Source organism: Eumetopias jubatus, unplaced genomic scaffold (genome assembly GCF_037043125.1).
Source record: "Eumetopias jubatus isolate StellerSeaLion01/CBP00866 unplaced genomic scaffold, mEumJub1_p1.0 scaffold_8, whole genome shotgun sequence".
Classification (NCBI taxonomy): Eukaryota; Metazoa; Chordata; class Mammalia; order Carnivora; family Otariidae; genus Eumetopias; species Eumetopias jubatus.
Window position 1 is genome coordinate 134024887 of NW_028274814.1, and position 23361 is coordinate 134048247.

Here is a 23361-nt window from a genome sequence, read left to right on the forward strand (position 1 = left end):
TCAAATAAATAAATAAAATCTTTTAAAAAATAAATAAATAAAAATATAATATAATATTCATTTATTAGTTAAAAAATCTTGGATTATAAGAATGATACAGTTGTTGATCTTGTCTTGATTAAATAGATACAGTATCTATTTAATAGATATTTATCAAGCATCTACTATGTGCCATGCACATAAAGATAAGATCCTAAGATCAAATCGTAAGTTAATACAATTCAACCCAGCTGCTTAAATATTACATAGGAGAGCAAAACCTTTTTAAAATACTGTAGATTTTAATTGACAGTAAGCTTAGTGTGTGAGTTGGGAGTTAGGATGCGATCATCAGAGAAACAGAGATCTCAGGCATTGTTAGTAAAAGTCTGGCTTTTAACAGAATGGTTAGTGATGGCCAGGTCTAGTTGGTACTCGACCGCTCTAGAAAATGGCTTTCTGTTCTGGGCTCTGCATTGAGAAATTGGATGAGATACGCATGAAAGAACTCATCATGTTTAGTCTGAAGATGAGACACAAAGAACTGTAATTGTCTCTAGACATTTGAAGAGCTGTCCCTGTGGAATAACATGAGCATTTATGAAGTGCATTTCTAAGCCTTTGATGTGGATTAACTCATAACATCCTCAATCACTGAAGTTAGGAAAATGAGGCTCAGAAGGGCTAAGTAAGTAACTTGCCCCGAGTCACACACCTTAGAAATGGCAGCCCACACAGTCTGCCTCCAGCACTACACGCTTGACCAGTGTGCAACCTGCCACCCATGGAAGATTACGTTTGTTCTCTGTGGTACCAGCTGATTCAGTGAGTTCGGAGAATGAAAGTGCAGGGAAACTCATTTCAGCTCAGTGAAAACATCTTAGACCAGCAGTCCGAAGGTGGGAGGGAGTCTTTTCTCTGTCCCTGAAGGTTCTGCAGCCTAGCCTAGCTCACTCCTGAATACCGTGGAGAAGGAACGGGTTGAGTCATTTGACCTTTTAGGCTCCTTTGCTCTGCTCTCTTGGACTCCGAGTGTTTGGTATGAGAAGTCATGAATTGAAACTCCAGTGTCTCTTATTTACAGGCATGTGGGGCCAAAATATCCCCTTTACTACTGAGAAAACTGATCTTTTTTGTACAACAGAAATACTTTGTTTTAGGCTTTATTATTTTTATGAAGTTTGATATATTTTCTTTCCATTTCCAGTAACAATTTCTCAGGCAAGAGTCATATTGTCATTAAAACATTTTGTCTTGCAGAAGTCTTCCTGATTGTAAATTCATAATTTTTATTGCAGAAAAATTAGAAAGCCTAGGAAGAGAATTTAAAAGCTCTTTTTCTAAAAAAGATTTTATCTTGGGCGACTAGGTTCAGTCGTTTAAGCATCTGCCTTCTGCTCAGGTCATGGTCCCGGGATCAAGCCCCGCATCGGACACCCTGCTCAGCGGGGAGTTTGTTTCTCCCTCTCCCTCTGCCTGCCGCCCCCTCCCCTTGTGCTCTCTCTTTCTGTCTGTCAAATAAATAAATAAAATCTTTAAAATTTTTTAAAAAATAAACTAAAAAGATTTTATCTTTAGGTAATCTCTACTCCCAATATGGGGCTCGAACTTACAACCCCCAAGATCAGGAGTTGCATGCTCCACTGATTGAGCCAGGCAGGAGCCCCTAAAAGCTCTTATAATCTTACCACTCAGAGATAACCATTGTTAACACTTTAGTGTATTTCTCCTGATCATTTAATATTTTTCACAAATATTTTTCAAGGAAAACCATTGATGCTTGCTTTAGACCTATTAAGACCTTTTTACAGAAAAAAAAAGTTTCATTTTGGTAAGTTCTGAAAAATGCATCTTTTTTTTCTTGCTAGGTTTCTGCCTCAATGCTCAAGCAGTTTCCCAACAGTGGCCTGAATCCAGGTCTTTTCAATGTGGGGCCCCAGTTATCTCCTCAACAAATTGCCATGCTGAGCCAGCTTCCACAAATTCCCCAGTTTCAATTGGTGAGTAGCAGATTTTCCTCCTATAGCTAAAAAAAAAAAAAAAAAGGTTATTTGCTTTTTTTCCCCCCCTTTAACTTCGATTTGCTTCGTTTTATGCATGCTTAAGGGTTAATGTCTCAGCTCCACTCGAGGTAAATGTGACCAGTGGACCAGGACCTGGGTAGTACTTCCCTCCTAGGTGCTTGATTCCGCCGCCGCACTCGGGCGCACGACCCGCGAGGGTCTCAGTAAGTCCAGTTAGGAGCCGGTGCCCCCCCCTGTGTTGTAGGCGTGTCAGCTTCTCCTGCAGCAGCAGCAGCAGCAGCAGTTGCTGCAGAACCAGAGGAAGCTCTCGCAGGCTGTGCGCCAGCAGCAAGAGCAGCAGGTACGCGGGATTGGGGGGTCCCCCTAGTGCTCTGTGCGAGGACTGCAGGGCTGCGCCTCTGAGAGCAAAACAGCCACATGCAGTCTCTTCGGGGAGGCTCAGGGCGTTGGCTTACCATGTGTCCGTCTTCCCTCTGGGTCCCCCTGGCTCTGGACTCCTGGCCTCCAGCTGGCTCGGATGGTGAGCGCCCTGCAGCAGCAGCAGCAGCAGCAGAGGCAGCCTGGCATGAAGCACTCGCCCTCCCATCCCGTTGGGCCCAAGCCACATCTGGACAACATGGTACCCAGTGCTCTGAATGTGGGGCTCCCAGACCTTCAAACCAAAGGGCCAATACCTGGATATGGTTCTGGTAAGTGGTCAGTAGTGAAGATCACCTTTAAAAAAAAATGCGCCAGTCGTGTGCTGAGCCTCTGGTAGGGATGGGTCCTACGTGACCCCCTGTTTCCATAGCAACCATACGAGAGGGAGAAGTGTTCTCATCCCTGTCTTAACAGCTGATATCCTAGCGTCTTGGCGGTTTTCCAAAGCTGACCACACAATTAGGAAATCGCAGAGCTATGCCTCCGACTTCTCTGGGTCCAGGGGAGACTTACTATTTAGCAATGGCAACCTGCTCTTCTGCCACCAGGAATTTTTAAAAGCCAGTTAAAACAGGGCGCCTGGGGGGCTCAGTCGGTTAAGCATCTGCCTTCGGCTCAGGTCATGATCCCAGGGTCCTGGGATCGAGCCCCACATCGGGCTCCCTGCTCAGTGGGGAGCCTGCTTCTCCTTCTCCCTCTGCGACTCCCCCTGCTTGTGCTCTCTGGCTCTCTCTCTCTCTCTCAAATAAATAAATAAAATCTTAAAAAAAAAAAAAAAAAGCCAGTTAAAACGTTTGTACGCTCTGTGAGTGCCCCACGCGTCTGAGGTTATAATCTGTTAAAATAATGTACAAGCTGAGGTGTTTAGCTCTACTGATAGAATTTCCTTCTTGTGGAACAATGGAGAACTAAAATGAAGCTTATGGGGCACCTGGGTGGCTCAGTTGGTTAAGCAACTGCCTTCGGCTCAGGTCATGATCCTGGAGTCCTGGGATCGAGTCCCACATCGGGCTCCCTGCTCGGCAGGGAGTCTGCTTCTCCCTCTGACCCTCTTCCCTCTCGTGCTCTCTATCTCTCATTCTCTCTCTCTCAAATAAATAAATAAAATCTTTAAAAAAAAATAAAAATAAAAAAATAAAATGAAGCTTATGAGGCAAACTGATAAAATTCTTCTGATATTAATATTTCATCTGATTTAAATAGAATTAGCACAAGTAAGGTTATACCTTTGACATTCATCAAGAATTTGTTGGCAGGCAAATGGTAGCTCTTTCAGAACTGGGAAACATGTTGTAAGCAGAATCCAATCAGTGAGGCAACAGTGACTTAAAAATAAAATGTAAAAATTAAAAAGGTACCACACACCACAGTGGGTTTCTTCGCAGAGTGACAAAATTCAGGTTTTATTTTGGTAAAGAAGATACTGTTCTGTGCAAACTCAAAAATAAGAGTTGGGGAAACCTGAAACCCATGCTCCTGGGAAACAGAGTGACCCTGGACACATAGCCCTGTTCTCTGCTCTAGTTCTGTGGGATGCCCACTTCCTGCTGGGGTGTCCACATGCAGAGAGGAGCAGAGACTTCAAGGATGCCTTGATCCTAATCCTGGATAGTTTTAAGGGAATTTTATCCACCAATGGCACTGTTTCTTTAAAATGATCTGCCTGAGAACTGACTTAAATTCAAAATAACCTTTCTTCCAACTGACATAAAAGAAGAGCAAACTCTCCACCAGCTCCTGTATTACTAGGGCATGCCCATCCATCTTCGGTGTAGAAATCCTGGGTGCTGAGCAAGGGGGAAGCCTCCCATAATGACTACTGAAGGTGTCATTAACTCTGTATTTCCAGGCTTCACCTCCTTAATCATGTTTTCTGTTAAGGATGAAACTTGACGTAAGAACCTGGGTATTTTGGTATGTGTCCAGTTACTGTGAATTTAGATGCCATCTATGAGAATAAAGCAGGGCAGCTTTGCTTCTTCCATCCCCTTTTGTTAGAGAGTGCATGGTTCTCAAAGTAGAGTCTAGTCATACAAAGTAAAGTGAACATCTGGAAGCCCTGGGCGGCTTTTCCACACATTTAAATGCACAGTTCTTTTTAGCTCTTTTCTGTACTCATCCCTTAGGGGGCATGTCTTAGGTAGAAAGAAAAGTATCTTCAAACAACTTGAGCAACATAGGTTAGTGACACAGACACTCTTAAATACACATTTTTTTCACAATTTATCAGATAAAACCTGTGAATAGACCTTTTATGTGCTTTTCTTTAGGCTGCGTGTGCATTAGTCAATTAGTTGTTAAAAACCTAACATCATGATGTATTTGTTCCAGTGACAGTTCTTACAACATCTGTAATATTTTCTGCCTTTTGTTAAAAAGTAAAATTACAGGGGGATGGGGGGAGAAAGTGAAATTATATGCTAGCTGTGAATCTGTTAGTTTTTAGCAGCATACCTTCTCATTTATCAAATATATAGAAAATTTTCATCGTAACGTCTTATTAGATTAGTGGTGTTATTTGTGATTATTGTACTGGAGGCATAACTTTCCCTGATGGCTGAAGGATCAGAGTTCTAGATACATACAAACATACATACATACATTTACCAAGGAAATGAGTGTTTTTTTTTTTGTCATACTCTTATTTCAAAGTAACTTATAAATTTAACTATGCATTATAGTCCAAATTAAGTAAGGAGAAAAACATATTGACTCGCTAATTTATTTCCATTTGGTAACATGAATAAATTTTATTAGGTCTTTATCATATTAATTGTGATCTGACCACTTATGACCTGCCTTATAAGATGCACTTTGCAGTTTCACAGTTAAAAATGTCCTTAATTCCTTAATATTATGACTTTTATTTGAATCGAAAAATACATTTTGGGATTGAAGGTAAATCCAATCTGGCTGCCTGTTTTGAATAAACTACAGCTATAAGATTTTGCTGAAAATATATTTAACGCATACAGAGAGGTTAAATTTATATAGCAAAGATGTAAAAAATGAATAGTATTTCAGTGTTCCTACTGCTGAGTATTAAACTAAAAAAGACACCTGTAGATGAAAGAGGAGCACGAATAATTAAAAGTCCCTTAGTAAGTCCCAGTAAAGCCTCTTTTGGTATATTTTCTCAAAATTAAAACGTTGAATGAGTTTAACGACTGCTTAACTGATCCTTGACTGATTGTTTTTATAAAATAGATGGTTTCTCATTCTCTACTTTTAGCAGAATTGAAAATATACCTAACTGAATTGTCTGGGGATGATGACCTATCTAAACATGATGTTTTAGCATCTATGTTATTGAGCTGAGGGGAAGGGAATATAGCCTAAACGGGAATTCACAGAAATAGGTGATGTTATAACAAGACTCCTTCTTTTCCTGTCTAATTACTTATATAAGATTTCTTGGGTGCTTTTTTTCTATTGGAATTTAAAAAACAGGAATAGTGTGAACTCCATCTCATATCTCTCATTCATAGGTATCTGAACCATTTGAGAAGTAAAGTCCCTTGTCTTATTAGAAAATGTCCCAGGGCACCTGGATGGCTCGGTTGGGCATCTGACTCTTGGTCTTGGCTCAGGTCTTGATCTCAGGGTCGTGAGTTCAAGCCCCATGCTGAGTGTGGAGCCTACTTAAAAAAGCCTACTTAAAAAAAGAAAAAGAAAATGTACTTCCAATAAAATTTTACTTTTCATGTTTAAAATTTATCAAAATTTGGTGGCGCCTGGCTGGCTCAGTTGGTAGAGCTTATGACTCTTGATCTCAGGGTTGTAAGTTTGAGCCTCGTGTTGGGTAGAGATTACTTTAAAAAAAAAAAAAAAGAGGAATATTTGTGTTAAATGGGCAACTGTGGGTGATCTGTTTCTTTTATAACATATTTTTATTATTATAAAAGCACTGATTTGTTTTTTAATCTATAGTAAAAGGAAAAGCGGAAAGAAAGAACTAATATAGACAAAGAGCATGAAACAGGAAATCCCAGTTTCCTCAAGGAGGTGACACTGAGCCAAGTGGTAATGATGAATAAATAGACAGTGAAACAGCGTGTGTGGCAAAGAAAGTAATTCTGGCCAGGATAGATAAGGGAGGCTAAGGGTTGGATTTGTAGGAATGATAAGATCGGTAAAAGGGATGTACTGGGGAAATGAGTTCCTAGGAGAGCAAGGGGCATGTCTTATTTCTGTTTGTCCCTCAGCTCCTCACAGAGCCTGGCACAAATGAGGCTTTCCGTGAGTGTGCACTGAACTGAACTGAAGGATTGTTTGATTTGAGCTCAAGTTCTGTTTGGTGAGCTGGAGAATTACAGGGAGGTCACTTGGTGGACCGAGGAAGTGTGGTTTTGATGAAGTAGCAAGGACAAAAAGGTCCGTACTTCACTGGGCTTTGAGGTGTGGCAGCTCACAAATAGTGTAGAGGTTGTGAGTCGTGCCGGTTACTACGGGGCATCGAAGAAAGACACAGAACCATGTACAGCCTTGCACTGATTCTTCCTCTCCTGGTTTTGGGTTCGGAGGTTAAACCTTTCAAGGCAGTTTTATCTCCTGTTCTCCTGACATCCCTCTGGGTGTTTCCTTACCAAACTTTGTTACTTAGTTATGATGCTGCCATGCTTTGGTGGTGTTTGGTTTCCAAGTTTCTAACGAGAAAGATGCCCACTTAAGGTTCAGATGGAACTGTTCAAACTGTCCCCTCGTCCTAAGATGTAGAACTCTTACTAATTTTCTACGCTTCACATGTCACAAAAGGACTCTAAGCAGCTGAAATTAAATAATTGTAATTCACTGTGGGTTCTAAAGACATTTCAGAGCAACTGTAAAGAAGTAATGTGGGGGCACCTGGGTGGCTCAGTTGGTTAAGCGTCTGCCTTCAGCTCAGGTCATGATCCTGGAGTCCTGGGATCGAGTCCTGCATCAGGTTCCCTGCTCAGCGGGAGGCCTGCTTCTCCCTCTCCTTCTGCCATTCCCCCTGCTTGTGCTATCTCTCTCTCTGTCAAATAAATGAATGGAATCTTTAAAAAAAAAAGAGAGAAAAGAAATGTGTAAGGAATGATTCTTTATCTTCTTACTAATCCTCACGTTCTTTCTAATCTTCACCAGAATTCTAGGTTATTCTCAGAAGCTCTCCCTCCATGATTGGAACCAAGCTTTCGAATAGCCTGGAATCCAGGCACCTTGGGTTGGTTTTCTCTGTCAAAGGTAGAGGTACTACTTGCCCAAAACAACCCACTTAGGCCATTAAAGCTTCTGTCAGAGGGGGCGCCTGGGTGGCCCAATTAGTTAAGTGTCTGCCTTCAGCTCATGTCACGATCCCAGGGTCCTGGGATTGAGCCCCACATTGGGCTCCCTGCTCAGCAGGGAGCCTGCTTCTCCCTCTCCCTCTGCCTGTCGCTCTGCCTACTTGTGATCTCTCTCTTTCTGTGTGTCAAATAAATAAATAAAATTAAAAAAAATAATAAATAAAGCTTCTTTCAGAGAAAGGCCTTATTCCTTTCAACCCTGCTATCCTCCAGTCTCATTTCAACTACATAAGAGGAAAGAAAATACCTTAAACTCTTCTTTTTTAAAAAATCATTTAATTTGAAATATTTCCAGCTTATGCCAGGAATTTCTGCTCCCCACCCCCACCCTTCAAGTAATCACATGGACTAGTAAAGTTGCTTATAGTGTGAAGGAGCAGTGTTCTTTATATTAATAGCAACATTTTAAATACAGGTCAAGGTGTTAGGAATGGATTTATTATGCATTTATAGAACTGTCTCTGACAACTCAGAAGCACAGGGAGAAAACGTGACCTGGGCCCTCATGGGATTTGGATAAATGGAACCTCAGAGTCATTGAGGCACCACCAGATGGTCAGAGAGTCAAGTGGGTACAGCGAGGAGCTTGGCCTAGCTGGAGTGGCACATCTTCTCGAGTAACAGTAGACGGGCTTTTGACTCCTGTAGCTGACTGAGCTTTTACATTGTGGGACCCCTGCTCACCTCCCCGGGATGGCTGTTCTACACTCACTGCAGTCCATCCTCATTTTTACTCTGGCTATTCATTGTTCTTCCCCTCCTGTTTCATTTGTTTATTTTCGTGCTTCATTTTACTTTTTATGTTAGGTACATTCTGACCCATAGTGGACAGTGGGACCTGTGAGACCCCCCATCAGCAAGCCTCTCTTACTGATTCTCACCTGTTCAGCCCTGTGCAATGGGAAGACATTACCCACCTACACTCGTGCTAAAAGCCTGACACCTGAGGCTTATCTGGGGCTCATGGCAAAGTAAACTCTGAAGCTCTCCGTCATTGCCTATTCAGGCTTTAGGGTCTTCGTCATTGCATAAAGATTTCTTTCAAATCTCTTACGTTCTGCCTTGACCTCCATGTACCCCATTTTTGTACTGCCAGTTCTTTTTCTAAAATACGAACTTTTTTTTTTTAAGTTTATTTATTTTTAGTAATCTCTACACCCAATGTGGGGCTCAAACTCATGACCTTGAGATTAAGAGTTGCTTGCTCTTCCAACTGAACCAGCCAGGCGCTCCCTAAAATATAAACTTAGTTTTCTTTCTCTCACTTGTTAAAAAACTTCTTTATCTCCTGTCTTAGAGATAAAAGGCCCAAAGTCTTTGGCCTGATACATAAAGAACCTTACAGGACATGACTCCTCATTTCTCCCCCATCTCCTGTCACTCTGCCTCACTTCATCCATGGTTAACCATGGAGTCACACTGAACTCCTCATTCCCTAAATGTACCAGATGGTCATCAATCAGAGCTTTGTACTTGGTATCCTTGACTTACTTGCATACCTGCCATCGGCCCTAAATCAAATGTCCCTTCTGCAAAGCCTTTCTGCCCCCCAGACACCCTCACCACACCTCGTGGCTGTTGTTCTACCATTACTAGTTTGATGTGTGGAGATTGGCTTTCTGAGTTGGCGAATTCCTGGCCCCGGCATTCTGGCTAGCACAAACATTAGCTAAATGAATAAGTGAAGGCACAGGTGCACTGTGATGCTCTCAATTATGGCAGTCCTACACATTTTCATACCTGCACAAAGAGTCATTGCTTTCTTTAGCAAGCAAGAGCCAAGATGAGCATTTTGAATCAAAATCTCTGTTTCTGAGTAAAGAAATTTCTTGTGAATTAGTCTTTAAATGACAAATGAAGCTATCATTTGGTTGGTTCTACCTCAGATCTCTTGGATGCTGATATTTGAAATATATAGGAAGATGTGAAATGTGCTTCTCTGTTTTAGGCTTCAGCTCTGGCGGCATGGACTATGGCATGGTTGGTGGGAAGGAGGCTGGAACAGAGTCTCGCTTTAAACAGTGGACCTCCATGATGGAGGGACTGCCCTCTGTAGCCACACAGGAAGCCAATATGCACAAAAATGGTAAGAGCAAAGCCTTACGAGTTGGAGCTGTATGGCCCTCACGGGCCTTGATGATGTATCCTGTAAAATTATTTTAAAGTACAGATCTCTAGCTTTTTCTTAATCTCTTGGTTTTTCCTCCAAATCCAGTGATCGCCTAAGAGAAGAAGATTGGGGTTATGTATATTTCAAATTATAAGAAACTTAAAATGCTAGTTGTAATTAAGGGGAACAAAATTGCCCACCTGTAATGGGATTGAGAGCAGTAGCAGTGAACTTGAGTACCCATTAGGATGAAACCCTAATATACTGGCTGAGAGACAAAACCCATTTTTTTGAGGTGTAAGAGATCACAACAAATATATACCATGTTGATTATTCAAACCCTTTAGTCTCCAAAAGATGACTAATAGTACATGAGATTTGAACTTTCCACAAAGCTTTCTTGTTTTGTTTTGTTTTGTTTTTTTAGCTTTCTTGTTCTTAATGAATTATACTGTCTGCAGGACAACAGCTGAGGGGCATCACAGGCTTTGGTTGTGAATGGTGGGCCCTTCATTTCCATTGTTCTCTGTAAACACTTCTCTGTGTCCCTGTAAAACAGATAAAAGGTCTTAGAACATTCCTTCAACCTTTGTTTCAATGTTTGTATCATTGGACAGTAATTCACCTGGACTTAACTGTAGCCTTGAGATCCAAGTATACCTGGGTGTTGGGGCTCACCCTGACGCAGTTCCCTGGCAGGCCTCAGCCCCACGGGTCTGAGAACTTTCAGGGTTCCTTTATAAACCACTCTTGAATGTGTCTGTCCGAGAGACGGTAAAATGGCCACATGGAGCTCTTCCCTGCTCTCCCTAAGATTTCATGCCACAAAATCAAGAATGATTTATTGAAACTATAAAATCTATCTCTAAACTGAGTAATTCAAGCCCAGCATTTGTAGCTTTGGGCGCTTACCCTGCTTCTTTAGGCTGGTGATTCATCAGGTCTCCTTGTCCCTAAAGACGTGATAGGTGCACGATAATAAATACAAAGTGTCATGCGAGAGGATATCTGGAAGCTTAAATATCCACTTGCCTTTTCAGAGCTGATAGATACTGGGTTCCCCATTTCCTTAGCAATCCCCACAGTAATTGAGCGCTTCATTTCCTACGACTTCCCTGTAATGTGCCCTTGAGTCAGATTTCTGTCAGTGGTTCCAGAAATGCAAATGACTTCTTAGCTGAGCGTGGAGGTGGATTTGATAATACTCTTGCTGGGCCAACCCAAGCAGATTACTTTAATTGATATTTACACAAATATTTTAATACATCATCCTGGAAATAATTTTATCTGTTTAGAAACAGTATCCTAAGGGTAGATCAGGTGAAACAATGCAGCATGTAAAATTTGAGAAATAAATAGGGTGGTATCTCCCAGAGGCCTCCAATTTTTATTGAAAGTGAAGATCATTTTTTGTTAGGTTAAGAGAACTTTTAAGCTTTTAATGTTCTTCCTGCCTCGTAGCATCGAAAATGCATAAAAGGGGCACAGATGGAACTGCCGAAATGCTGTCGGGAAGACAGTTACAAAGGATTGGCTGTTCTTCCTGTGTGGGGCCATGGGTCGCAGGGCTGCACAGTTCCCTGCCGATCTTGTGCGGGCAGAGACCGTAGGCGGGAATTCCATCTCATGGCTTTGGAATTCAGAGCAATGGCAGATACGTTTCACTCCAGTGGGCTCCCTCTATTTACACTGCTTCTTCCAGCTAACCTAGGTCTGATCAGCACTGAAGAACTTGGTGGGGGCGGGGGGGGGGGGCGTTACCAGTACCAGTGTCATAAGAACACTTCTGTGCACTGTAGGTTGTGTAGTGTTTTTCCTGTTCCTCATTCTTGAGTCATTGGTATGGAAACTGGGGATAATAGTATTATTCGTTGTTGATGAAAGTTTCATTAATTTCTTAAGACCATGGAATTCTGAAACTGAAAGGAAGATTCAAGGATGAGAACAATGCTGTGTGCCTCAGTGAGAACCCAAGAGGCGCTCAGGACGGTGAAGTGGATCGTTCCTACTCATCCTGTTTGTGAATTAGATACTGGCTGTCCAGGGCGACCTCTTGTTCCAGCACCTTTTTTTTTTTTTTTTTTTTTACTGCATAAACGTCAGAATACTGTTTTCTGCTGAGTAAGAGATTTGACAAGTTCTGTTCATAGGAATCCTTCCTGGGTGTGAATTAATTTCCACTCTCTCTCCTTAGGCGCTATTGTGGCCCCTGGTAAGACTCGAGGAGGGTCACCATACAATCAGTTTGATATCATCCCGAGTGACACACTGGGTGGCCATACGGGTCCTGCTGGTGATAGCTGGTTACCTGCCAAATCTCCACCAACAAATAAAATCGGAAGTAAATCCAGCAATGCCAGTTGGCCTCCAGGTATTGTCCAGGCAATGTTTTGTTTTGTTTTTTCTGGTGTATCATTTGTTTTTAATTCTTAATTTTGGGTTCTGAACAGATTGCTTTTGCCAGTTATTAGCGCACTTTGTTTTCTCATTTAGTAATTGTTGTCTGATAAAAGCAAGGCATATTCTATACTCTGGGAAAGATAGGAAGTTTGCATTAGATGGGGTCTCTGCTCCATTGAGTTCAGTCAGGAAGGTACGGTGTGGACACAGATCACCTGCAGGGCAGGTAACTGTGATAAATACTAGGCAGAGGCATAGACAAGCTGCAGGAAGTCAGAGGCATGGAATTTGGAGATCAAAGAAGGTGATGTGGGAGCCGGACTTAGCACTCGTCCGTGCACAGGATGCCTTGTAAGATGGGATCTTCTGAAGTGTCCATTTATTTGGCCTGTTTATTCATGAAGCAAGTATTTATTATCAGGTTCCAGGTATGCAGTAGTGGTGTAATGAGACTATTACTTTTTTCTCTCTTTTTATTTTGATGTAAGTAATCTATTTCCATTGTAGAAAAATTTTAAGTTTAGTTAAGCAAAAACTAAAAATTGGTATATGTCTTTCTAAAATCTCTTCCTATATGGGTATATTTGTAATATGAATATGTTTAGTTTCCTTCCATTAAAGCAGGCTCATAAAATGCATATTGTTTGTGTATAATACTGTATTGCTCTCCATCATGATTAGGAAAACAAAAGCTTGTTAATCCTATCACATTCACATGGCTTTAAATACGATTTAAATTAACCAATAAAAAAAATTGTAAACACACGTATTCTAGGTTTTCTCATTGATAAGCCAGCTTATTCCTGCTCTTTGTCCCTGGGTTTCCACATAATAGTGGTCACTTGTATTGTGTTTTCTTCCGTGCATCGGAGCCACTTTCCAGTGAAATAAATGGGAGAAGAAGTCACTCATCTCCAACCCTGATTTTCTCCCAGTTCTTGTTGTGGATGCCTGGACAGTTCTCATGAGCACCAGGTTACCTACCCCCGCCCTCGCTGCCCTCGGGCCCAATCTTCCCTGGGAGCAGGAAGAGCCGTGACCAGGACCAGACACTGATGAGCTCTGGCTCAGAGCCACAGAGAAACCAAGTCAACGTGCTTGGTAACACAGAGGTGCTGGCGCAGTACCTGCTCAGGCTGAGTTGTGGTGTTCAATTTTATGATAAAAGTCTGAGATGAAATAGATTCAGTGTTCTACTTTTCACAGATCTATGCCTTGTATCAAAAACTAACTTGAGGGGCGCCTGGCTGGCTTAGTCAGAAGAACATGCAACTCTTGATTTCGGTGTTGTGAGTTCGAGCCCCACATTGGGCGTAGAGATTACTTAAAAATAAAATTAAAAAAAAAAAAAAAACTAACTTGATTTTTATCATTCTTTGAACAACCTCCTACCTCTAATATTTGTTCTCCTTGTTTCAGAATTCCAACCAGGAGTGCCATGGAAAGGTATCCAAAACATTGACCCTGAGTCTGACCCCTACGTCACCCCAGGAAGTGTGCTGGGGGGTACAGCCACATCTCCCATTGTAGATACTGACCACCAACTTCTGCGGGATAACACCACAGGTAAATGAGCGAGGCATCCTTTGTGTTTATTCAATACCCAGCATTTGCCTATCTGTCAATTTGTGGCTTCATTTGCACCTGCTAATAATCTAATAATTTAACCAGAAAACATACAAATATGGAGCTCTTCAGGGTTTTTTTGGATACTTTTTTAGTATATTATAATCTTCCATCAAAGGCTAAATACAGTACTTAAGGTTTCACTGGTTATACTGATGTCTGTCTGCAATATTTTCATCTTGTTCTTCCTGTGTCACCCAAAGGGTCTAATTCTTCCCTCAACACCTCGCTGCCTTCACCTGGTGCCTGGCCCTACAGTGCCTCTGACAACTCCTTTACCAACGTTCATAGCACTTCAGGTACAGTCTGACCTATTTGTTTCCCTTTGGCTAGCACTTTTCCATCAGGTTCCCTTTTACAAAGGAAATGGGCGTTTATTTCTTAAGGAGGACTTCAACAGAAGCTGAATGGCTAGGTCAGCCTGAATGGAGGCACACCTCTTCTGTTGTCCATGTTCTCAAGGAGCTTCCAGTGGCACAGACAGGATGAGACATACAGCTTTAGGACAGGGCAGATGGTGACATAATTGCAGGGAGCCTTGTGGGTATGGAGAGGGCAGAGGTTAAATCTTTGTGCCACAAGTGCTTTTCTTGAACCAGTCTGCCGAAGGAATCATGGGCCATGGGAAGAACCAGGAAAGTCCAGGTTGTTATTCCTAGGGTAGCCAATTATGGCTTCCTTTTCTACAAAAAAATCCTTCCACTTATAGACAAAGGCTGCAGGCAGATGGCCAAGGGGAAAAAAAGAGGCTCTTAATTAATTCTACCAAAAACATTTGTTGAATTCCTTATACGTATGTGTGTTTTTTTTTTTTTTAGATGATAGGGAATAAAAACTTAATGGATATAATAGAGCCTTTGAAGTCACTCACTCCACACACTGCCTCATAGATTGGTAGAGAGATTATTTGTAATTGGCACCTTGGTCTTACAAAAGTTAGACCTCAAGCCATTAAAGTCATTAAAGCTTCTGTTCTGTGTCCAAGCAAAAGCAAATGGAACAAATCCTCAGCTACTCTAAGACACTGTAGGTGAACTGCCTTACAAATTGTCTTCTTTTTCTTTTCACATCTGTGTCATATAGACAGGGTCACAATAACCTGTGATTTATTGAATGCTCCTGGAGACCAGGCAGCATGCTAAGCCTTCAGCATGAATTCTTACCTTACCTTCACCAAAGTCTGGGAGCAGGTCCTGGCCTTCTCCCCATTTTGAAGATGAAGAAACTCAGACTCAGAGAGCTGATATAATTTGCCTCAGGTCTGAGCAAGTGTGTAAAGGCACCAACTCAATAATCCATGTTTCTAACCACCACCCTACATTATACTCTTGTGGGACTTCGTCCTTTACATGTAAAAACTCATTTTTCAACTCAGCTCTTTTATTCCGGTAACTGCCCACCTCTTCAGTTGAACTGTTTTATCTTTTTGTCTATAGTTGGACATTCACCTGAGAGATTACCCAAGGATCACCTCAGAGGTGTCTAAACTGAATGTATACTTTTCTGCACCACCCTCCCCCATTGTTTTTCCTAACTAAGTCTTTCCATTCAATAAATGTCTTAGACACCTCCCAGGGGTGTGTTCTGCAGCCACATCTCCCATCCCATTTCTTCTGCTTCATTCTACTTACTGTCACCCAGGATGAGAGCCAAGTTTAAACACTACATACTCAATCTAGTAACATCCTCATCGGCCCCCAGCCTACCTTTCTGGCCTTCTCTACCTCTGCACCTGTGAAATATTGTTCAGCCAGAACTGGGGGAAAACATATTTGGTACAGATAGAGTTCAAAGTGGACATTGGTCTATATTTTCCTCTCTCTCTGAGCCCATCCATTTATGTAAATCCTTCCAGACCTGTCTTTGCAAAGCCTTTAGTGATGGCCGAGCAGTGTCTTCTCTGTGTATTGAACATATGATGCCTGGGGTTACCAATTCTCTTATTCATCTGTTCTGTCTTCCCATGTGAACTTGAAGTTCTTGAGAATGTTTGTATTACCCACAGCATTGATTTAGTGCCTTAAAGCATAGTAAGCCCTTAGCAAATATTTTTTGATTGCTCTTTAAAAATCTGTTTGAATGTTGGGGTGCCTGGCTGGTTCAGTCAGTAGAACATGAGACTCTTACAACCCTGAGGTTGTAAGTTCCAGCCCCATGTTGGGTGCAGAGATTACTTTAAAAAAATCTTTTAAAAACATTTTTGTCTGAATGTTGATAGCTAATAATCTGGATCAAGAAAAGTATAAATTTCTAGTGTACTTTCCATTCAGTCAATGAGTATTTATAGAATAGTTTTACTAGGGTTCACATTCTACTATGTCTGTAAGACTAATGATTTTAGGAATACTTCCCTTGAATTAATCTTCCCTTTCATGTTCTGTTTGGCTAAGAAAGTAGTAGAGAATTAGTTATCATATTAAATCTTTAGTTTATGTGTTGTCAATTCAGAGTGATAGTCATTGAAATTTTTATATTTAATAAGCTCAAAGGGCAATGTTACTTTGTATTGCTACTCTCAAAATGTGTACTTATGTTTAGAATATTATTTATGTGTATACACAAAATTTATGTATATTGACGAAAGTGACCTATCTAACCTTATCCCTTCCTTAATGTTCTCTTCTTTATAGCAAAGTTCCCTGATTACAAATCAACATGGTCCCCAGATCCCATAGGACACAACCCCACTCATCTCTCCAACAAGATGTGGAAAAACCATATTTCCTCGAGGAACACTACAGCGCTGCCCCGCCCACCTCCCGGTCTGACCAACCCCAAACCATCTCCCTGGAGCAGCACAGCACCCCGATCAGTCAGGGGGTGGGGGACCCAGGACTCACGGCTTGCCTCGGGTGAGGAGGATCTGCCAAAAGGAGCATCGTTGTTGAAACGCAAGGGGCTCATGTTAATACCAAAAAAGACATGAAGTCTTCACAAGAGAGGCAGTCTGGTAGAGGAAAGAGTATCTCTTGAGTGGAAAGCTGTAGTCAGTCTAGGACAGAGAAAATCCAAGAACTCACAAGGGACTGATGGCGTAAAAATGATGACCAGCAGAGGGGGAGAACATTAGGAGGAAAATGTCTTACCAGTGAGATGAGAGTGCACAGGGTTCAAGGTGGAGGAGAAGAGAGCTGGCCATTAAGTGACAGGATGAAGGGGGTCAGAGGGAGGTAGAAAAGAGAAGACACTTGATAACAGGAGAGAAGAAACACGTGGGCTATGTGAAGATGTTTCTCACTCGTGGCTTTCTGAATTTTTTTATTGCTCTTCCTGATTGTTTTTCTGGTTGCTTCAGCCTCTACCTGGAGTGATGGTGGTTCAGTTCGTCCCAGTTACTGGCTGGTTCTTCACAATCTCACTCCACAGGTAATCATGCTTCCTTGTGATTTTCGAGACAGGACTTGATTGTGTTAAGAGAGGGAAACTCAGGTGTGGAATGTTGGCAGATAAGATTAATTTCCTGCTCGCTACAGAGAGGCCCAGTGTGCAGGGGTGGTTCTCTCCACACAAAGGCTCGAAGTCTACTCCTGAATGGGGAGTGTTGGCCCAACAAGGCTTAAGGCTCAGTATCAACCATTTGTAATGCTTCATAAATAATTAACCATCTATCTCGGCAGTAGAAGGAATCTGTCAATTTCCTAGCTTAAATGCCACATGGGTGCTTTCAATTTTCCATCTGTTATTCTCTTCTTTGTAGATGGCATTACTAATTTGCTGTCTTCAGAACATGCCCTCTGGGTCGTTTTTACAGTGATGGGTTTCATTTGCCGCAAGCCACTCTGTTACCTTGTTTGCGTGATAACCGACATACTTGCAGCAGTACTATGTCGAACACTCAAATGAGATTAAATGAACCCACTGAAACTGAGCCCATGACCTTTATTTGGACTAGACAGCACAACCTTTTACAACACCTTGTTAAAAGGAGTCAATTATGCCTCCCTCCCTTTGACACATAAAATGAATTGTCTAGCATTTAATTCATAAATGGATTCATGCACACTTTAGTAAGCCAACATTTTCTAGAGTGTTCCCATGGGATATTAATAGGTCTCTGGCCTAATATGTTTGGAATATACTTGATTAAACAAAGAAACAAGGTTTCTTCACTATGAGACTTCTTAGACCCTTTAATATACTAACATGTATTATGATTCTCTGTGGGGTAATACAGCTTCTCGTAAATTTACAAGCCCAGTGAATCTGTTTGTGGGGAGTGTACCCAGGGCTTGTATTTCAGGGTACATGTGGAGAAAAGCGATTTCGTAAATATAGTTAACATGAGAAAGAGTCTGGGTTGGCTCTTAATCTCCATATCAACCCAGCTAAAAGCCCCAGGTGGGTTTTTTTTAGCTAATAATTGACTGAAGTATGAAGATTTCATATGGCTATACTCAAAACTATATATGCCTCATTAGAATATTTTTTTTAATATTTTATTTGAGAGCAAGCACGAATGTGGGGGAGGGGAGTGCAGAGGGAGAGGGAGAAGCAGATTCCCCACCAAGAGCCCAACACAGGGCTCGATCCAGGGCCCCGAGATCATGACCTGAGCTGAAGGCAGATGCTTAACTGACTGAGCCATCCAGGCGCCCCAGAATATGACAACATTCTAAAAGTTGTCGCTCAGTGTGGTGGATATATGGTTAGGATGAGAGAGACAGTAATGGATACGCTGTTTTGAAAGAAACCTGGGGAAGCTAACCAGGTGTTCACTTCTGTTTTATCCTATGAAAAATAGTGAGTACAGAGGCGCCTGGGTGGCTCAGTCGTTTGGCATCTGCCTTCAGCTCGGGTCATGATCCCGGGGTCCTGGGATTGAGCCCCACATCGGGCTCCCTGCTCAGTGGGGAGCCTGCTTCTCCCTCTGCCACTCCCCCTGCTTGTGTTCCCTCTCTTGCTGTGTCTCTCTCTGTCAAATAAATAAATAAAATCTTAAAAAAAAAAGAAAATAGTGAGTACATGTGTATATATGTGTAAAATGAATCAAGGGGTTGGCTGTGTTTGTATTAAAAGGAATTGCTTAATTTTAAAGCTCAAAACTACCTAATAGACTAATCTCGATCATAGCTTAGAAGAAGGTTTTAGGGCAAATCTTAGGAACTTGGATAAATTTGCTTTCATCGCCTAAAATCTGTTTAGAGGGCATCTGTGCTGGAAGGTCACTTGTGGTGTACTCTGGGCCACACTCATATAGTTGCTCATCATTTTCTGTAATTTGGTGAACCTGCTGGTTTCTATGGTAAAACCACACGATGTTTCCACTGCTACCACCAGTAACAGTTTTTGAAGGCTGTTCTGATAGTAATCTGTTTCCCTTCCAAAGAAATGAACCCAATGTTGGACTCAGCAGCCTATCTCAACCTAGTTAAGATCTCGATACAAATAAATTGATCAGAGTGAATAAGTAGATCTGTTCATCCAAGTCCTGGGTGAGAGAAACTATCTCGAATCACTGGACACGAGCATCTGGATAACATGAGGCCGAGGGCAGCAGAGTTCACAGAGAAGTAGGCAGAAAGTCTCACCCTGGGGTGGCCAACGTGGGAGTCGGAGGACACCAGCTGGGTCCGCGAGCTAGGTCAGCCAGCAACATCCTAAACCATCAGGTGTGGTTAGCAGTGCTTTCTTGTGTGTATCTTCCTTTTCCGCTCCCTGTGAGATCATTAACTGGGGGAGTAGAGAATACTACATTAGTAATGATGCCAAGAACTTGGCATGTTCTCTTAAGTTCTTATTCACGTGCCATCTTATTTCTCCTTTCTGAAGTCTCTGACAAATCAACACACATTCACTTGTTTACCTCTTAAGGAAAAGAGACTGCAGGTTGAATTGTATTATTTGTTTTGAGCTGTGTTTTTACAGACTTTTTTATTTCCGATATGGGCACATTAGATCCCAGCCCAGTGCTTTGAATATCTTAAAATTTGCCTTTAAGACCTCTATTCAGTGCACTCTTTCCTGCTTTGAGTTCCTCCTTCCTTTTTCAAGATGAGTTTAGTGCTGATACCGTTATTTACACATCAGAAGTCCTTTTCTTTCTCCTACGTAGAAAGGCCACTTGTGTTTCGTTCACACCCCACCTCCAGGTTTTAATCTCATGAATGTCATTACCCCTCAGATTGATGGGTCAACGTTGAGAACCATCTGCATGCAGCATGGCCCACTGCTGACATTCCATCTGAACCTAACCCAGGGCACCGCCCTGATCCGATACAGCACCAAACAGGAGGCGGCCAAGGCCCAAACCGCACTGCACATGTGAGTACCCATCCTACGCTCACTGAGACAAATACGCATGAAGATGCACACGTGAGTAGTCTGCCACCTGCTTGATTAGACACAGATGCACAAGAACATGCACAAAAACAGCATCATGGCAATAAGCAATTGCTTGGTACTGAGGGGACTGATCTTTTCTACCTACCTAAGCGTGGATTGTCCTGTGTATCTCATAGGCCACTCATCAGAATTCCAAAACCAAAGAATTTATGAAGTCATGAAGCAGTGAGTAAATTTTAAGTACCAAGAAACAAAGCCAGTATTTAGGAGAATGTGAAACGTCGTAAGCGCTGTCACTTTTTGTAACAGAATCTAGCAACTTACCTTGGCTTCTTTGTTGGTGAAGATGAAACACAGTGGTCCGGGTGCGTAGCACTGATTTTGTCTAAAGTAGGTGGGACTGGATCACAACTTTGACTATCCCCCCTCCCGGCTGCTGTCAGACTGGGAGCCAGCAGATGCCACGGCAGAAGCTACAAACAGAGCGAGCAAGCAGTGGTGAGGCTCAGGCAGTGAACCCAGTCCTGACACAGAGCAGCGGCACCTCCAGATGTCTAAAGCTGGGTCACCTTGATGCTGTGGTGTGACCTTTCACCTCCCATGGGGGAAAAGAGAGGTGACATTTTTCTCCACATAGGTATTCCATATACCAAAAGGTTACTGATACATGGTACCCTCTAGGAGTCTTTGGATGATTTAGTGATACTTACTGCTTTAAAACAGTGCCTCTCGATCACCTGGTCTGGTTAAAACGCAGGTTTTGATCCTGTAGGCCTGGGGTGGGGCCCATGATTCTGCATGCAAAAAAGCTTCCAGGGCATGTGGAAGCTGCTGGTCAAAGGAGCACACTTTGACTCTCGAGGACTCAAAACCCTCAGTCCCTATGGGTGCTTTAGGATTCCCTCACACCCATAGCTCTTTCCCTCCCCTTTTTCCTAGGTGTGTGTTGGGAAACACTACCATCCTGGCTGAGTTTGCCACCGATGATGAAGTTAGCCGCTTTCTGGCACAGGCTCAGCCGCCTACACCTGCAGCAACCCCAAGTGCACCCGCCGCAGGTTGGCAGTCGCTGGAGACCGGCCAGACCCAGTCGGACCCCGTCGGACCTGCTCTGAATCTTTTCGGTGGGTCCACAGGGCTCGGGCAGTGGAGCAGCTCGGGCGGCGGCAGCGGGGCCGATCTTGCTGGCGCTTCATTGTGGGGGCCCCCAAACTATTCTTCTAGCTTGTGGGGAGTCCCAGCTGTGGAAGACCCCCATAGAATGGGCAGCCCTGCTCCCTTACTACCTGGTGACCTTCTGGGAGGAGGGTCGGATTCAATCTGAACTTAGAACTTTCAACTCTGACCTCGTGACCTTTTTTGGAACAGCAGCAGCACTAACTTGACCTTTTCGTTTTTTTTTTCAACTTGCAATAAATACATTTTTAAAAGGAAAAAAGAAAACGGAGAGAGGAAAAAAAAGGTGGGTCATTGACAGACTGTCTGAGCACATAGTTGCCTCCCTTATAACTTCAGTTTTTTCGTTTGGAATATGAATCCAAAAAGAGAACATATCACTCTTGAAATACTTGAATCATGAACGCCAACCTAGAAAGACAATGTGAAGCAAGTACACATACCATTTAAATTTAAACACAAAAAAATTAAAAAAATTAGTTTCTAGTTTTTCACTTTTTTCATGTTATATGGAAGTTGTTGCTAAGAAACATATATACTGAAAAAAAAATAGCTTTTTAACTTTGTTTGCACTGGGTGTGTTTCCGTCCTTAGGTCTACCACGTTTGGGAGGGAGGGGAATTCAAAAGAATTGTTGGGGTGGGGGGGGGAAGACTTGACGGAGCCTCACTTTAAAAACAAAAACACAAAACCTAAAAAAAAAAAAAAAAGGAAAAAATTTGTGATTGGCTGGTTGATAAATACCAGTGTGTTCTGGCACATGTAACTGCCCAGGCATGCTCGTTCTGGTATGTGTGTGCACGTGTGTTCATGTGCATTCGCGTGCATCCTTCTCTCTGTCTCTGTGTGTGTGTGCACCCGTGTCCTCCTCCCCCACTCGATCTCAGAAAGCTGCATTGCTGACAGTCTGCAGGCTGGCTGGCCGGCCATCTGCTTTTTATTTTATTTTATTATTATTTTTTTTTAAACTATCAGAACACACAAGCACGGGGAGCCACTGCTTACTAAAGCAACTCCGTTGGGCTGCATTAAGATGAACAGAGTGCTTTTTAATGATTTAAGCAGGGAGCTCCTTTCCATTTGCAAATTAGCCTGAGTGAGTTTTCTCTTGCTTTTCTTTTGACCTAGCAGTAGAGCGGAGCACTGCCAAGTCCAAAAAAGTAGGAGAGCAGGAGGTACCTCTTGGAGCAACTGTGTGTTTATTTATTTCTGTTTTTTAAAGTACGTGGCCACCAGGCACATCTGAATATCTGTTAAGTTTTTCTTTCGTTAGTCTGAATGGGAACAGATGATATAAGAGAGTTTTTACTTAACGCCAAGTCTCAAAAGCAGAAGAACCATGTTCCCCCTTTCTTGTGTCATCAGGTATGAGGAATTCATCAGAGAGTCAGGTAATGCCGAATTAAAGGTTTCCATTGGTTCTCTTTTTCGTTTTATGAAAACGGAAACAAATAGGTTGTGAGCAGCCTCCTGAAAGCACCTGCAGCTTCTCCCTCTCTGCTCCTCTCTCGCTGAGCGTTACCTGTGCCAGGCCGTGGCGTGTTACAGCACCAGGCCATCACTGACAGAAACGTTTACTTAACGAATGTTCTTAAACCAGTGTGTACTTCAAGCGTTTCCTTTTGTTTCTCTGTGTTGTGTATTTCCTGTGTATGTGGTTTTGCTTAGGCAGGTATAACTTAGCAGAGACTTTTAAGTATTGCACCTTTTTTTGGTTTTGACTTCTTTATTTTTTTTTTCCTTGTAATGTTGCTTTTTTTATTTCGGTATTTAAAGACTTTTTTTTTTTTTTTTAAAGCATCAATGTAGTAGTACTCTGGGCCGACTAGGGGGCAACTTTAATCCACAGTTATCACCAACATGTATGTACTTATGTTGGAATCAACATGTATCAAACTGCTTTTTGTGAAGAGTTCTAGCAGACCCGAAGGGGTACCCCTTTATACAAAGCAGATGGCTGGTGGGGCGGGTGGGGAGGGGGGAGGGGAACGTATGCCGGTAACGTGCTAGCACTTGTGTGGACATCCCAGTCTGCATT

The 23361-nt window shown here is 42.3% G+C and overlaps 1 protein-coding gene across 6 annotated transcripts in view; it reads left to right on the forward strand.

Moving 5' to 3' along the window:
- The window catches only part of TNRC6B (trinucleotide repeat containing adaptor 6B), a 241071-nt gene extending 217956 nt beyond the window's left edge, over positions 1 to 23115 (forward strand). For 5 of the 6 annotated variants that reach the window (XM_028115711.2, XM_028115713.2, XM_028115707.2 and 2 more), the window contains 11 exons: positions 1848 to 1979; positions 2248 to 2343; positions 2512 to 2692; positions 9678 to 9815; positions 12034 to 12210; positions 13659 to 13805; positions 14069 to 14164; positions 16496 to 16717; positions 17161 to 17231; positions 19987 to 20126; positions 21087 to 21590. In XM_028115711.2, the coding sequence (XP_027971512.2) occupies positions 1848 to 1979; positions 2248 to 2343; positions 2512 to 2692; positions 9678 to 9815; positions 12034 to 12210; positions 13659 to 13805; positions 14069 to 14164; positions 16496 to 16717; positions 17161 to 17231; positions 19987 to 20126; positions 21087 to 21471 (1785 nt within the window). In that variant the 3' untranslated portion in view covers positions 21472 to 21590. Of the gene's footprint in view, positions 1 to 1847; positions 1980 to 2247; positions 2344 to 2511; positions 2693 to 9677; positions 9816 to 12033; positions 12211 to 13658; positions 13806 to 14068; positions 14165 to 16495; positions 16718 to 17160; positions 17232 to 19986; positions 20127 to 21086 lie in introns of all 6 variants that reach the window. The other variant, XM_028115709.2, reaches the window with a different exon arrangement.
- The last annotated feature ends 246 nt before the right edge of the window (positions 23116 to 23361 follow it).